Source organism: Silurus meridionalis, chromosome 15 (assembly GCF_014805685.1).
Source record: "Silurus meridionalis isolate SWU-2019-XX chromosome 15, ASM1480568v1, whole genome shotgun sequence".
NCBI lineage: Eukaryota > Metazoa > Chordata > Actinopteri > Siluriformes > Siluridae > Silurus > Silurus meridionalis.
The window spans coordinates 9,331,395-9,348,694 of NC_060898.1; the positions used below are offsets into that span (position 1 = coordinate 9,331,395).

Sequence of the window (17,300 nt, forward strand, 5' to 3'; positions counted from 1 at the left end):
TGTTGAGGTGTGCAGTGATGGTGATTACTAAAACTGTAGTCCTGAGTCAGTGTTTTAGACTGTTGATGTTAACTACTGTCCAAATCCAAATCCTCAGCGTTCCTGTTCTTACTTCTTAACACGTGTTTCTCCAAAACTTCTTTCATTCATAGGGCACATGTCCTGGCCATCTTTTCTCTGATAACATTCATATTGCTTCTTTTTCATCTTCTTTAAAAGGACCAGGCGCTCGATTTCTCCAGGTGTAAAGGATGACAGGTGATTAGCCTCACTGCATTTAGGCCGTTTCACACATTTGCCCTGCTGGGATAAGCTTTAAACTTATAGATCTCATCACACACCCCTAAAATTTCAGATTTCATTTCTGTTGTGACACAGTATTATATTTTCTAAAACGGTAGCATTTCCTTTTTCTAATTGGAGTTCAGTATCAAGAGAAAAGCTAGGAAGATTAAATTGTTTTGGCCATTGTTGATTTTGTGGGGAAACTGAGGAAGATGAGGGGAATAGTACTGTAGAATCTGTGTCACCTGAGCCAATGGATGCAGTATTATCATTAGATATCACTAGACTTTCCTGAGTTGTGAATGGTTCCTCATCTGTCAAATGAATTACTTTCAGTGTACCAAGATTTTCCAGTTCTTTAGTTTGTTTTACATGTTTAAATACATCACCAATTTTAATAATTAAACATTTAATTACTTTGTAAACATATTTGTTTGTTTTTCCATTGCTGTTTATTTTAGACAGGTGAAGTAGTTAAGTTAATGGCTAATTTTGCTAATTTTGACAAAATAGTTTTTAATGCACTTTAAAAAAAATAATAATAAATCATAGATATTTTCTTATTTTGTAATCAGATTATATTGATAATTCTTTTTAGACAGGTCAAGCAGTTAAGCAGAAATGTATTCATATATGTATTTATGTAATTATGCAAAACTACTAGCAACACAAGTGGTATCTGTGCTGACAAAAACCAGCAGAGGGAGGCGAGAATCCTATTGAATTCACATGAAGAACCAAAATAATCCCTAATCTGACTGCCTGAATTCATTAATTTGCCTGAAAACATGAACCTGATCCTGGTTAATCCTTTAAAAATTAATATTAAAATGAAAAGAAATGTGTACACTATATCATATATATATATATATTTATATATCTCTATCAACATTAAGGGATGAGAATACACAGTACAGCCACTGGTGAGAGCTCAAGTCTTACTATACTCTCCCGTGTAATCTAACAGCAGCTGCGACTTGTGTAAGCGGCATGCTGCTGAGTCTGCGCGCTCAACGACACCAGCCATGTTCGCCTTTGCTTTAGTGGCAGGCTCGCTTTGGATGATACTAGGTAAGTAATCATCTGAATTTCGAATAGATGTAGCGGACGACCCTGGTTAAACCATGCATTTACAATACTGCGGGAATTCATTCGATACTGAATATTAGGTGTGTTAAATTTCTACTTGTTATTTCGCGAGCTTTGCAAAAGGGATGCTGCCGATATTGAGAGCAGTAGTGTGACTTTGAAACGCATAGGATATGCGGTGATGGAATTAATAATACAGAATAACGTTATAGAAACATATATTAAGGTTAATATAGATTAAAAATCATTCCCAGGAGAGTTCAGACATGTAGTTAGTCTAGATATTAGAAAGGCGTCCATTAATGATGTGCTTAATATACTGCGGCTTATTGAACGAGTCGTGTAACGCGGCACAGAATAACCTACTGTACGTACAACATTACGCACGCTGACCAAACAGTTATTCTTGTATGAGCAAAGGTTACGACTGTATGTATTGTATTCATCATTTTGAAGACATTTTACAAAATATTGTGCTACGTCATGAATGTGGCATACGGGAATGTGACATTTTGTGTGGAGTGTGGAGCTGCCGGTTATGTCGGGTACGTGTAAGGGTGAGTCTGACTAGCGGGAGCTGTCCACACAATGCCAGTTCTGAAAAACCCATACCAGAATGCGAGCTGTTTGAACAGCCAGTTTTGTTGATCTTTTTTAATTATTATTATTACTGAGTAGCTTTAGGTCTTTTTCGCACAGACCTCGCATTTGCATTCGGATACACTCATACATATTGTCCATGTCGTACTGCACCTTATCAATTATGCAACCAGGTATGCAACTAGACACCGAGAACTTGACTCCTCCTTAATAATTAAAAGATTTAAAAGGAGTATAGAAGTTCATTTAGAATTGTTCCGATCCAAAAAGAAAAATAAAGATGACCATACTAATGTTTTAGGTACAGGCTAAGCAGGCTATATAAATAATTACAATTGTGCTGTATTGTGCTGGGTGTGATGTGCACAAAGGTTTGTAGCCTTAAAAGAAACCTGATACATTTGAATTGTATCACATGCCCTCTTGAAATTCCACTCTAAGATGTAATCATGCATGAAAATCTTGTTGGGGTCTCTATGACATTAAAGAGAGCAAATTATGGAAATCATAGGAACTGCTGTGTCTTGATTAACAGTTTCAAACCAGTTTATTCTTAAAAATGCTTTCTAGTTAGTCCAAAGTGGAGAGATATATTGCCCTGTTTTCAAAAAGGTTAAATTTCTAATATATGAATATGAAAGTACACTTTTGTTGCGTATTGTAAAGCAAGACCATATAGCCAAGGATAGAGATCAGCACAGATTATAGAGGGGGAGGGGTTGAATACTGCATCTGGTGAGAGTGTCGTGATACGGTGGCCAGCAAGGCTGGGCTAAATTTGCGTTTGGTGTTATCCCTCTTCCTGCCACTCAGCATTCCTTGTCAGCTTTAATCTCCAAAGGTAGGAGGTTGTCAGAGGTTTGCACACATTTCTCCTGCACACATATCTGTACACTCAATCTATCTGTAAGTAATTCTTGTTGCAGATTTTTACAGTGATTAATAAAACAGTGTGTGTTAGCAGAGATTAGTGTGTAATTATAAAAATAGAATTTCATTAGAATGTATCAAATGATGGCTTAATTTTACTATTGAAAAAGGCCAGAGTAAAGATATGAGAGTACAGATTTATGTAAGCAAAACTTTAGACTACAGCAAAAATTATGTATATACATCTGCAGTCTAATGCAGCTGGCTAATTACTGCTAACAAATATATAAAGAGGGTGGGTCAGATGTAGAGCTGCAAAAACTCATATTTTTCCCAAATTGTAACAAATTTTTAATTTTAATTAATTAAAAACACTTTAAATAGCAAACAAAAAAACATTTGAAGATTTAATTGTATTTTTCTATTTAAATGGTACTAAGATTGTATTGTACACAAAGATGCTGGTTTTTAAATAATCATGCCAAGCACAAACAGGCCCAACTTTCAATTAAATTAAATTCAATTAATTTTTATTTGTATAGCGTTTTTACCATGAACATTGACTCAAAGCAGCTTTACATAGATGTTCTTCATTAGTGTAAGTTTGTCCCTAATAAGCAAGCTGGTGGCGACTGGGGCAAGGAAAAACTCCCCGAAATGGCAAAAGAAAGACACCTTGAGAGGAACTGGACTCAAGAGGGAACCCATCCTCATCTGGGTTGCACTGAATGTCCATTTATTACAGATAAACAATGTTGCGGGGTGCAGTGATAGTGAGCAGAAGCAAACTGTAGTCCTGAGTCAGTGTAGCAGACTGTTGACATTAACTACAGTCCAAATCCATCTTTAAAGGAGCCCCAGGGCTTTACAGCTTTACAAGCCTCATTAAACAATTAAACAAAAATTGTTTGCAATTCTGAAGGTACCATTGCAAACTGCTTGAAACTTAACGATATTTATTTGAGGCTAATTTTGACCAGTGTGGACCAGAGGTGGCAAAAGTACACACATCCTTTACTTAAGTAGAAGTACAGATACCTATGTTTTAAAATACTCGGGTAAAAGTTGAAGTACTGATTAAACTTTTTTACTCAAGTGAAAGTAAAGAAGTCTTGGCTCTGACATGTACTTAAGTAAAAAGTAGTTTGTGTAGCCATTATGAGGGAAAAACCCACAAAACGCCACCTAGAGGGTTAATTGTGTAAAACATGGCGGATTTTGTGTTTGATTTGAGACTTGGCGCATAAATAAAACAAAGGTTTACTGATAAAAAATATTTTTATCTGGAGTTTATTTATTTATTTATTTTATATCTAAGTAAAGAAAGGACGTCGTGGATAAATGTATTTTTTTCCGAAGGTTTTATTTTCGCCTCTTTTATATTTAGATATTTATTTATGTATTTAAATTTTTTATAAAAATGGTAAAAACAGAAATGCACGCTGAATTGATAGCGCGTTAATAAAACTTAGTGCCGTTTACCAAAATGTTTATTTTATATATATATATATATATATATATATATATATATATATATATATATATATATATATATATATATACAAAACGAATTAAAAATGTTGTTACCGAATGAATGTATCCAGGCTGAAGATCCACATATAGAACACAAGCAGAGAAAAGATGATGATGATCATGAATGTGTTTTTTTTTACCAAATCAGTGGATTAAAACTAAAGTAACGAGCCAGTTTTGAAAATGTAAGAAGTAAAAAGTACAGATATTTGTGTAAAAATGTAATGAGTAAAAGTAAAAAGTTGTCTAAAAAATAAATAGTGGAGTAAAGTACTGATACCAGAAAAATCTACTTAAGTACAGTAACGAAGTATTTGTACTCCGTTACTTCCCACCTCTGGTGTGGACTGCATTCATCATTCCAGTATTGTACTGTACTTTTGGGTCATAAAATTCACAGTACGATATATGTACTGACTCTAGGTCAGAAGGCACTCATCAAACTACTGGGAAAGAGCTGATGGTTGACTTGAGTAGGATCAATGCTCATGACGTGCCATAATCAAATCCACAAGGTCGTCTTGGTGCTGATGTCGCTTGGTCAAAAGGAAAGATCAAAAGCTGTAAAGATATCATGAAACTTGGAACTTGGAACATACGAACCATGAACCAAGGTAAACTTGACATTGTCAAAACCAAAAGGATAGAACAGCACTTCACTTACTTGTAATTAGCAAACTAAAGTGGACTCAATCTGGACATTTCAAGTCAAATAAACATTGTGTCTTCTATTCTGGCAACGACAACCAAAGACAAAATGGCGTCGCCTTTATTCTCAACCGAAGATGGCTGGCACTGTTGATAGTGTCATCTCAATACAACTACAAGAGGCACCAATTCATGTCACAGTCATACAAGTCTACTCACCAACAACAGACACCAAGGAGGTGGACGTTAAACTATTCTACGATCAAGTTCAAGAGGAAATCCAGATGACGCCAAAACAAGACTCTTTAACATGGGAGACTTTAATGCCAAAGTTGGCTATGGCAAACATGAAACTGCTGTAGGAAACTTTGGACTTGGTGACCAAAACAAGGCTGAAAAAAGAATTATTTATTAATTGATCATGAATTTGGATGTCAAAGAGTCAAGCGGTGTAAACGTTCTGGACAACAGGCTGTTTATAACTTCGATTTGACCAACATACCTGAAGTTTTCAGTAAAGGGCTGCACAACCGATTTACATCATTGGACACGGATGTAAAAAAGCCAGAGGAACTATGGACACATATAAAGACCGTTATTAATAAAGAAGCCAGCAAGTAAATAAACAAGAGGCAGAAAAGACCCCCCGCAGCCATGGTTATCAGAAGAGCGTCAAAAGATCATCAGGGAAAGAAGAATGGCAAATGAAAAAGGTAACAAGCAGGCCGTGGACAACATCAGTGAAAGACTAAAAAGAGACATTTTGAGAGACAGAAAACTTTATTACCAAAAGATATATACATAGAAAGATAGAACGTGATCATCTGAATCGTAAAACTAGGAAGATATACCTAATAATCAAAGAGATATGACAAAAGTTTCAATTAAGTTGAAGAATTAACAAACTAACTGAACCAGAACAGAGCAAAGAAAGCTGGAAAGAGTACACGGAGCACAAGAACGATTCAGTGATACAGGAAGAAACGGAGATTGGCAAGGACAGAGAGCTGAACATCCTGAAAGACAAAGTGAACACTGCAATAAAGCTTCTGCCAAACAACAAATTGCCTGTATGTGACAATATTCCAGTGGAGCTAATAAAGTCTTTAGAAGCAGCAGTTTATGTCATCACATGCCTGTCTTAACAGATATGGACAACTGGTAAAACTGGTAAACAGGTGATGCTACCAACTGTGGAAACTATCGTACTATTGCTAGCATACCTAATGCCAGCAAAAACTACTGAAGATTCTACAAAGACGGTTGCAGCCTTACCTTGACAAAGAGCTGCCAGAGGAACAAGCAGAAAAGGTTATGGGCTAACCCTAACCCTAGCCCTAACCCTAACCTATAGTCATTCCAACTATAATCAGTGCAGAACATAAAAAAATTAAACATCGTTCCACCAGGACCAAGGTGCTACAGAAGACAACAAAAAGGAACAAAAGGCCCAGAACTACACAATACTAAAAACTACCAAAAGTGCACATGTACACATTTAGTGCAAAATAAACATTTAAATAATACTACTTTGGTACCTTTTTCCAGATGGCAGGAGATCAAAGAGTGTGTATGAGCAGTGTGTGTGATCAGTCACAAAGCTGCTGGCTTTCTGAATGCAGCGTGTGGTGTATATGACCATGTCATGCCACCAGCTTGCTCATCAGGGACAAACTTACTTATAAAGAACATATTCATTTTTTATCACCACATTATCTGTGTAAAGCTGCTTTTAGACAATGTTCATTGTAAAAAGTGCTATACTAATAAAAATGTCGGAGGGTAGAGAGAGACCCTGATCTTCTCAGCTGTCTTAACTATTTACTGTAGGTTAAATTCCCAAATTAGGCAGTGATGAAGCTGCTCAGAAGGCTCTCAATGGTCCTTCTGTGGAATGTTGGATGTGTGGTGGTAGCTGGGTCATCATCAGCCTTGTCAAGAGGTGGAAACGCTGCTTTCATTGTTATGCTGCTGGTGTTGAGGGTCCAGGTGGGGTTCTCTGCCTGGTAAATACCTAGATTTGGTGTTCTCCATGATCTCCAAGGAGAAGCCTTAGATGTGCAGCGGGGACACTACATGTCCTTATGTACATGTCACTACATGTCCTCATGAAGTTGACAACCATCTCTTTTGATTTATCCACATTCAGCAACAGGTTGTTGGTTTTGCACCAGTATGTTATCCTCTGTACTTTATCTCAGTTTGCTGACTTGTCATTCTAACTGATAAGACCCCCCATGGTCATGTCAAACTTGATAATGTAGTTATTCCAGTGCATTGCTACACAGTTGTGAGTCAGCAATGTGAACAGCAGGGGACAAAGCATACACCTTGGGGGCATAAATACAAGTGGGATGTTGTTTAAAATACAGTCCGTAATCTGGTCTGCCTAAGGTATCTCATTCCTAAAGTATAGGGTCCAGTTACAGAAGGATGTTTTCTGGCACAACAGGTTTAGCATCCTGGTTATATGCTGTGGAATAATGGTAGTTGAATGCTGAGCACACACATAATAGAGGGAATAAAAAAGGCAATATAAAAAGCAAGGTTTATAAACATGATATTAACTGGCAATGTTTTTTTTTCGTCACTATCATATCTCTCTCTCTCTCTCTCTCTCTCTCTCTCTCTTTCTCTCTCTCTCTCTCTCTTTCTCTCTTTGTTTAGATCAGTCTACTAGAGCAAACCACTGACGAAAAAAAACATTGGCAGTTAATAACGTTAATAAGCCTGGCCCTAACACTGACTCAGCAGTCAGAGCAATATGGAACAGATTTCGTATGAGGTAAAAAGGAGTAAATATATCTCATAAACATCTGAATGACTATACATCTGAGTGAATGTAAACAGTGGTTTTGTTAGGATACAGTTATACATCCAAATATATGTCAACAATATGTAAGGTGCAAATATACATCCTAATATATCTAAAGTTCTGAGTATAAAGGCATTTGTAAGGTGAAAGACTGCAGCAGTATATCACAGTAGTGCAAAAAGACTGTAATTGTGTAAAAGTGCAACAGTGTCAGGATTTATGAAATTTGTACAGGTTGCAGTTTTTTAAATAGGTGTTTGTAAACATGTCCATTTGTGATGAATTCTGCAGAGAGTATAAAGTTTTTTTTGTGCAATGAAGAAGTGTGGGGTGAGCTGTAGATTTTTAAACTTTAGGAGTAGGTGGGAGAGGGGGGATGTAATGGATAGAGTTCATCATCCTGACATCCTGATGGATGAAGCTGTTTGAATGTTTTGTGGAGCGAGTCCGGAGGCTCTGGTACTTTCTCCTTGAAGGCAGGAGGCTGAAGTGAAGTTTTTATGGCTGTGAGCTATCAGCAGATATGCTAGTGAGGCAGTTGTGGAGGTCGTCCATAAGGGAGGGCAGAGATGATCTTGCTGCCTGCATTCACTATGTATTGCAGAGCTTTTTGACAGGAGGCACATTTGTAGCACACAGTGAAACAGCTGGTGAGGATGCTCTCAATAGCGCACCGGTAAAAGGAGCACATGATGGTAGGTGAAACTCGTGCTTTCCTCAGTTTGTGGAGGAAGTAGAGGCGTGACCAAACTTTGTTTGCCAAGGATGTGGTCTTTGTCATCCAGGAGAGGTCCTCAGAGATATGCACTCCCAGAAACTTGGTGCTGCTTATCCTCTCCACTGCGGTACCGTTGATGGTTAGTGGGGGGGTGCTGTGGAGGTCTTCTTCTATCTTCAATGATAATTTCTTTGGTCTTCCCCACGTTCAAGGAAGAGATTGGTATTATGGCACTGGACCAGTCAACTCACCTAGGTCTTGTAGTTGGCCTCTTTCTTGTTGTTGATGAAGCCCACTACAGTCGTGCTATCTGCAAACTTGACGATGTGGTTGTAACTGGGTAAACACTCATGGGTCAACAGGGTGAAGAGCAGCAGGCTGAGCATGCACCCTTGTGGCACCCCTGTGCTTAGCATGATGGTCTTACATTTTGTGGTCTATCTGAAAAGAAGCCCAGCACCCAGTTACTGCTGAGGATGAGTGTGTTAAATGCTGAACTCAAATCCAGGAACAGCATTTGCACATACTGTAGGAGTCTTTAGAGTCCAGGTGTGTAAGAGCTGGATGGAGAGCAGCTGAGATGGCATCCTTCGTGGACCTGTTGGTTCTATAATCAAACTGGGACGGGTTGTGGGAGGGGACAAGAATGTATTTTATGTGCTGCATAGTCGCTGTGGCTGAATAGGTGCTTCTTCTTTGGAACTGGATTTATTGTGATTGCCATTAAGCACTTGGAAACAAATGTTTGACTCAGTAAGATGTTAAAGATGTCAGTTAGTACATTATTGAGTTCTCTAGCACAGTCCTTTAGAACCTTACCCGGCATGTTGTCTGGTTTGGTTGGTTCCTCAAGAAGGTCTTTTCCATGCTGACTTGGGACAAACACACATCCTGCTTGTGTGGGAAAGGTGGGATCTTCTGTGCCTATGCGGTGTTTTTCAAATCGGCCAAAGAATTAGCTGTTAAGCAGAGATATGTCTGTCACAGGTCCGTGGTAGGGGATTATAGTTTGTTAGAGTTTGGATGCCCTGACAGAGACTCTGTTTGTCTCTGTTGTTGCTGAAATATTGTACTGCTGTACTGACGTTTTGCTTTCCTGTTTCCATGGGACAAGTTGGCTCTTGCTGTTGCAAGGCCTGAAGTGTCACTAGCTCTAAAGGCTGCGTCCCGAGCCCTCAGAAGCTTGTGTACTTCTTCTGTCTGCCACGGTGTCTAAAAAGCTCGATAAGTGATGCTTTTCCTGTTTGTAATGTCATCAGTGCACTTTGAGATGTAAGCAGTAACAGCCTTAGTATATTCCTATATGTCTGTGTGGTCGTAGTAAGTTGCTGCTTCTTTGAAGATGTAATGTTTTTTCAAGTGAGGTGATATCTCAAAAAAACTTTAAGACTGCAAATCTTGACTGCTTATCTCCTTCAGATTAGGTGGTCACATGGGCTTCTGGTCATCCTCCTTCAATAAGGGGTGTGTACAAAGCACTTGGCCTCCATAATTGCTTCTTCTACATTCTATAATAATAATAATAATAATAATTATTATTATTATTATTATTATTATTATTATATTTAAATAATAATATTATTATTATAGAATGTAGAAGAAGCAATTAAGTAATAATAATAATAATAATACCAATAATAATATTATTATTATTATTATTATTATTATTATTATTATTATCTTTTTAATTGTATTGTGGTTTAAAAGAGCCAGCATTCTGTTCTTTATTATACTGCTAGAAACACCTTAGCAACCAGTTGGTATAAAATAGTAATTACTTAACAACAGTTTAGCAATCAAAATAGTTATTTATCAGTTAAAATAGTTAATTGAATTTGCATAGCAATTCAATTCAATACATTTTTATTTGAATAGCATTTTAAACAATAAACATTGTCTCAAAGCAGCTTTACACAGATAATGTGGATAAGAATGAATAAGATGTTCTTTATAAGTGTATGTTTGTCCCTGATGAGCATGGCAACTGTGGCAAGGAAAAACTCCCCGAGATGGCTTAAGGAAAAAACCTTAAGAGGAGCCAGACTCAAGAGGGAACCCATCCTCATCCGGATTGCACCGAATGTCCATTTATTACAGATAAACTATGTTGCGGGGTACAGTGATGGTGATCAGAAGCAAACTGTAGTCCTGAGTCAGTATAGCAGACTGTTGACATTACCTACAGTCCAAATCCATCCGCAAAGCTCCTGTTCTCACTCCGGAATTTCATGGAACCACCCAAGGTGTTGATGGACGAAGTGGGAAGATCCAAGGAGGGAAGAAGGGCAGGAACAGTGGTCACTGGAACCTCAGGAGCATGTTTAGCTCGACAGAGAGAAGAGAGAGAGAGAGAGAGAGAGAGAGAGAGAGAGAGAGAGAGGTGACAGGAAGAGAAGGATAGTCAGTAGTAGTGTTTTATGATCAATGCAAGATTTTTTTTGGGAGCCAGTGTAGACTGATTAAAACGGTGGATGTGGTCATATATTCTAGATCTAATGAGGACCCTTGCTGCTGCATTCTGAACTAACTGAAGCTTTTTTATTTAAACACCCAGACAGTAAAGCCTTACAGTAGTCTAATCTAGATTTAACAAAAGCATGAACTAGTTTTCAATTATCTACTAGCACCCTTGGAAACCAACTAACTACAACCTTCAGTTTTTCAACAATCTTGAGGAGTTTCCAGGGGTGTTTTGTGCTTGTTGACTGCTTTTCTTCACTCTTTAGTCTACCTCACCCCATAACATTTCAACTGTATTTATATCTAATGATTGTGTTGACAGGTCATCTGACTTATCACTTCACTCTTCTTCTTGAACTAATAACTCTTAAATAACCTAAAAGTGTATTTGGTGTCATTGTCCTGTTGGAAAACAAATGATGGTCCCACTAAATGCAAACCAGAGGATATGGCATGTCACTGCAAAATGCTGTGGTAGCCATGCTGGTTAATTGTGATCTCAGTTTTGACTAAACCACCAACATAGTGGCACAAGCAACCCTACACCATCACTTGCTTCCATGTGGTTCACAGTGGGAACTTGTGTTTCTTAAAAACTAAAATAAAATAATTGTTTAAAATTGGTTTACTACATGCTGAAAATAATAAAAATAAAGAAAATAACTGAAGGAGAATGTTTGTCCAAAGTTTTGACTGGCACTGTAAGATTTTGTGAGGCCAGAGATGGCAAATGTACACACATCTTTCACTTAAGTAGAAGTACAAATACTTTTGTTTTAGGTTGAAGTACTGACTACACTTTTTCACTCAAGTAAAGTAAAGTAGTTTGGGCTCTAATATGTACATAAGTAAAAAGTAACTATTACTACTACATGTTAATATATTAATACAAAATAATGTAAAATTTTGTTACCTAATGAATGTATCCTGGCTGATCAACCACCAAATAAAACACAAGCAGAGAAAAGATGATGATCAGGTGGTAAGGAATGTCTCTGTTCTCAGTCATGTTTACATCTCTGACTCCCTCTGTCAAAATCAAATCAAATCAAATTTAATTTGTCACATACACATACACACAGAGTACGACATGCAGTAAAATGCATAAAAAGGAATAGAATCAAGGATAAAAATAAAACAAACAGAAAAAAAAGATAGATGAAAAAAATGATTAAACTATATAAAATATATGAAAATATATGTATATACATGGATGCGTATGGCAGATATTGACAGTACAAATGAAAGTAATTTAGTGATTGTCCTTAAAGTGTCCATGTGCAGTATGGTGTGGTATAAACACCTAGGTACCTAGGTCCACTCTCTCCACTGGGGGTCCTGTTGATGTTTAGCAGCTGGTATGACCGCTCCTGCTTTGTGCTGAAGTCCACTATCAACTCCTTAGTCTTCAATTCAATTCAATTTATTTTTATTTGTATAGCGCTTTTAACAATGAACATTGTCTCAAAGCAGCTTTACACAGATAATGTGGTGATTAAAAGTAAATATGTTCTTTGTAAGTAAGTTTGTCCCTGATGAGCAACTGTGGCAAGGAAACACTCCCTGTGATGGCATAAGGAAGAAACCTTGAGAGGAACCAGACTCAGGAGGGAACCCATCCTCATCTGGGTTGCACCGAATGTCCATTTGAAGCAGATATACAATGTTGCGGGGTACAGTGTTGATGATCAGAAGCGAACTGTATTCCTGAGTCAGTGTAGGAGACTGTTGACATTAACTGAAGTCCAATCCATCCTCAAAGCACCCATTCTTACTCCGGAATTTCATGGAACCACCCAAGGCGTTGATGAGAAACCGTCCCAAGCTGCACAGAGGGGCCTCCAAGAGAACACTATCCAGAGGCAGGCCTGGACGAAGTGGGAAGATCCACGGAGGGGAGAGGATGGTCACTGGAGCCTCAGGAGCAAGTTTAACTCGACTGAGAGAGAGAGAGAGAGAGAGAGAGAGAGAGAGAGAGAGAGAGAGGGTGACAGGAAGAGAAGAATATGGATTATTAAGTGTTCTTATTGTTGTATGAAAGTTAATGTCACTGTGCAGTCTGGACTCCTGCAAGACTCGCTATGGCAGCATAACTAAAAGGGAGAGCCAGAAGGTAATACAGACATGAGGGATCTCTGGGATAAGAGACGACCCACCACACCACCGTCAACGAACCTGAGTGAACGTGTGAATGTGAGGGGAAGACAGCATACAAACACTCTATATCCATGTTCCCTCCAGATCTGAGCTTTTACCTAAGAAAAAAATCTACTGATCAAAGGCTTGACTAAATAAATATGTTTTCAACCTCAACTTGAACACTGAGACTGTGTCTGAGTCCCGAACTTGGAAGGCTGTCCCATAACTGTGGGGGTTGATAAGAGAAATATCTGCCCCCTACTATAGTCTTCATTATTTGAGGAACCAACAGATAGACAGCACCTGTTGATCTAAGTAGGCGTGGAGGATCATACTGGTACAGAAGTTCACTCAGATACTGCGGTGCAAGACCGTTAAGTGCTTTATACGTCAGTAGTAGTATTTTATAATCAATGCAAGATTTGATTGGGAGCCAGTGTAGACTGATTAAAACAGGGGTGATGTGGTCATATTTCCAAGATCTAGTGAGGACTCTTGCTGCTGCATTCTGAACTAACTGAAGTTTATTTATGCACTTATTTGCACACTCAGACAGTAAAGCGTTACAGTAGTCTAATCTAGAAGTAACAAAAGCATGAACTAGTTTTTCTGCATCCTGTAACGACATCATATTTCTAATTTTAGCAATATTTCTAAGGTGAAAGAAGGCGATCCTGGTAATATTATTCACGTAAGCCTCAAAGGAAGGACTAAGGTCGATAATAACACCAAGGACAGCCGTACATGCTGAAACAGAAACAACATCCAGAGATGCTACGTAATCGGAAAGTTTGCTTCTAGCTGCATGTGGTCCTAATAAAAGTACTTCCCGTCTTATCTGAGTTGAGCAGAAGAAAGTTATCAAGCATCCCCTGTCTAATGTCCTTTACACACTTCTCAACATTGTTAGCTGATCTCTGTCATCTGGCTTTGCTGAAATGTACAGCTGTGTCCCATGTTTATGAATAATTTCACCAAGAGGAGAAAAGCAAAGGGCCTAAGACAGATCCTTGAGGAACACCAAACTTTACCTCAGAGAGTGTGGAGAACTCACCATTTACATCAACAAAATTATATCGATAAGTCAAATAAGACCTGAGCCAAGAGAGAGCTGTTCCCTTTATTCTAACAACGTTCTCAAGTCTAGCAAGTAGTATAGTGTGATCAATGATGTCAAAAGCTGCACTAAGGTCGAGCAAAACAAGTAAGGAGACAAAATCCTGATCAGAGGCCAATAACAGGTCATTTACCACCTTAACTAGCGCCGTCTCTGTGCTATGATGAGGCCGAAATCCTGACTGATACATTTCAAAAATGTTATTCATAAGTAGGTGTGAGCATAACTGCTGTGCTACAGCCGTTTCTAAAATTTTGGATATAAAGGGGAGATTTGATATTGGTCTGTAGTTGGACAGCTGACATGGGTCAAGGTCAGGTTTCTTAATTAGGGGGTGAATACTGCCAGTTTGAAGGATTTTGGTACATAACCAGTGCTATTGGAAGAGTTTATTATTTTTAAAACAGGTTCAATTACCTCTGGAGTTATCTGTTTAAAGAAACTTGTAGGCAAGGGATCGAGAATGCAGGTTGATGATTTTGATGAGGAAATTAATGAAATTAAGTCATTCTCATTAATAGGAGTGAAGCTTTGTAGTTGATTGTCTGTTATAATTACACTGCTGTCTACAGGATTACTTGTTAAATAATTTGGATTTATATTAACCATCTGGATTTCTTGCCTGATGTTTTCAATTTTATTATTAAAAAAGTTAATGAAATCATTACTACCTAATGATGGTGTGCATGTGAGTGCAGTGCATTTATTCCCTGTTAATTTTGCTACCATGCTGAATAAAAATCTAGGATTATGCTTGTTATTTTTTATGAGGGTGGAGAAATATGCTGATCTAGCAGCACTAAGAGATTTTCTATAATTTAAGAGGCTCTCCTTCCATGCTATTTAAAATACTGTTAATTTTGTTTGACGCCATTTACGTTCTAATTTCTGAGTGGTCTGTTTTAAGGTGCGTGTATGATCATTATACCACTGTGCTAATTTTTTCTCCCTGATCATTTTGGTCTTAAGGGGAGCTACATCATCTAGAGTATAACATAACGTTGATTCTAGGTATTTAGTGGCCCAGTCGAGCTCTGCGGGGTCAGACGGAGATCTATCTAATATCGTAATTTCTGGAAGATTATTGATAAAACGTGCTGCTGTAGCTGACGTGAAAGTACACTTAACACGGTAACTTGGTGAGGTAGAAATGCAATGACTAAGGCAGATTTTAAAAGAGATGAGATAATGGTCTGAAATAGCTTCAGACTGTGGAATTATGACTAAGTTTTTTATTTTTAATCCAAATGTTAACAACAAATCAAGAGTGTGTCCACCACTATGAGTGGGTCCTATAACATTCTGATTAATTCCAACTGAATCTAGAATGGACACAACTGCTGCTCTTAAGGAGTCTTCCTGATTATCAAAATTAATATTAAAGTCACTAATAATTAATGCTTTGTCTAAAGAAGTAGCTAAATTTGTGATAAAATTCTATGAGACAATCAGAGTAGGGCCCTTGGGGTCTATAAATAATAATTAGTGGAATTGACTGACTGGACCTGCTTTCGGACACTGAATATTTTATGCTGGTGTAAAGAACTTCAAATGTTTTACATTTGTGTTTAGTCTTTTGTGTGACGTTTAGATTATTATTATAAATAGCTGTGACTCCACCTCCTCTGCCATTTAGACGGGGTTGGTGTACGTAACTATACCCAGGAGGACTTGCTTCATTTAATGCTACATATTCATCTGGTTTAATCCACGTTTCTGTCAAACACATTATATTAAACTCCTGGTCGGTAATAATTTCGTTTATAGTAAGCGCTTTTGACGTGAGAGATGTAATATTCAGCAATCCTATCTTTAGATCATAGGTGCTGGCTGTGCGTTCAGTCCTATTTAATTTAATGTTAATCAGGTTACTAAAACAGACTTTCTGAGAATTCCTATATTTTGGTTTCGCTCGGGGGACAGACACAGTCTCAATTTGGTGGATCCTGAGTGACGATCGGTTTAGCCTGGCTGTCTGCTCCCTGGCCTTGGCTCTAGACAGTCACTTGTTAACTAGTGCTGTTCTGAGACTATGACCTATACTACAAGAAATGAGAGCAGCACCTTCCCGAGTGGGATGGATACCATCCTGCCCTAACAGGCCAGCCTTGCTCTCAAAAATGCTCCAATTATTAATTATTATTGTTTTTGGAGTACCACTCGAACATCCAGGAGTTTAGCGACCATAACCTGCTGTAGGCTACATTGCCATGTCGCATTGGGATGGGGCCAGAGCATGTTACTGCATTACATTGCCTTCGCTAATTTACACACCTCTATAATATTACTCTTGGTAACCTCTGAAAAACTATCTTAAAGAACCTGTGCTTTCCTAAGAATCTAAGCTGACCTGCTATGTCCGGCGCCCTGGCTCCCGGTATACACATAACCTGTGCTGCTGGTGCCCCTAAAGGTCTAGCTAATTTCACGTGCCTCAGAATGGAGTCTCCTAAAACCAGAGCTCTTTCAGGTTTCTCAGCGGGTGCTTTACTGAGGTGAGCAAACCTGTTGGACGCGTGAAGCTGAGAGGAATGGTGCTCCCGTGGGCAAGCCTTAACGTTAACTTTGGCTTTGCGAGTATGCCGCCGAGCTATCACCCATTCGCCCTGTTGCAAGGGCTCTAATGCCGGAGAATATTAACTTCACCTAGGGCATTCAGACTTTCCCCTGCAGAACCTGGACTGCTCTCGCACTCACTACTTCTCTCTAGACTCTGGATGCGCTCCTCTAATGCTAAGATCTTCTCCGTCAAAGAGCAAACTAGCTTACACTTGTCACAAATAAAATTATCGCTAACAACGGAGAAAGACCGACTAAACATGTCACACTTCACACACTGAATGAACTGGATGTCCGCCATAGCAGAGAACTTACGTACCTTAATGTGATTACTGTAGTGTGTGTTCGTAGTTCTGATGGGAATGGCCTCCACTCACTGCTTTCAAGCCCTCAAACAGGGAAAAAACGCTCTTCCGAAAGCAAAAATAGACAAGACGGAGCCAACGGATATTTAAGAGCGATGAAAG

General features: G+C 38.4%; 1 protein-coding gene across 1 annotated transcript in view; it reads left to right on the forward strand.

Annotated features, from left to right (window-relative positions):
- The first annotated feature begins 223 nt into the window (after positions 1–223).
- acsl6 (acyl-CoA synthetase long chain family member 6) overlaps positions 224–17,300 on the forward strand; it is a 66,744-nt gene continuing 49,667 nt past the window's right edge. Inside the window, exons 1-2 of the mRNA XM_046867312.1 lie at positions 224–258; positions 1,253–1,356. Of these exons, the coding sequence (XP_046723268.1) occupies positions 1,311–1,356 (46 nt within the window). The 5' untranslated portion in view covers positions 224–258; positions 1,253–1,310. The remainder of the gene's footprint in view (positions 259–1,252; positions 1,357–17,300) is intronic.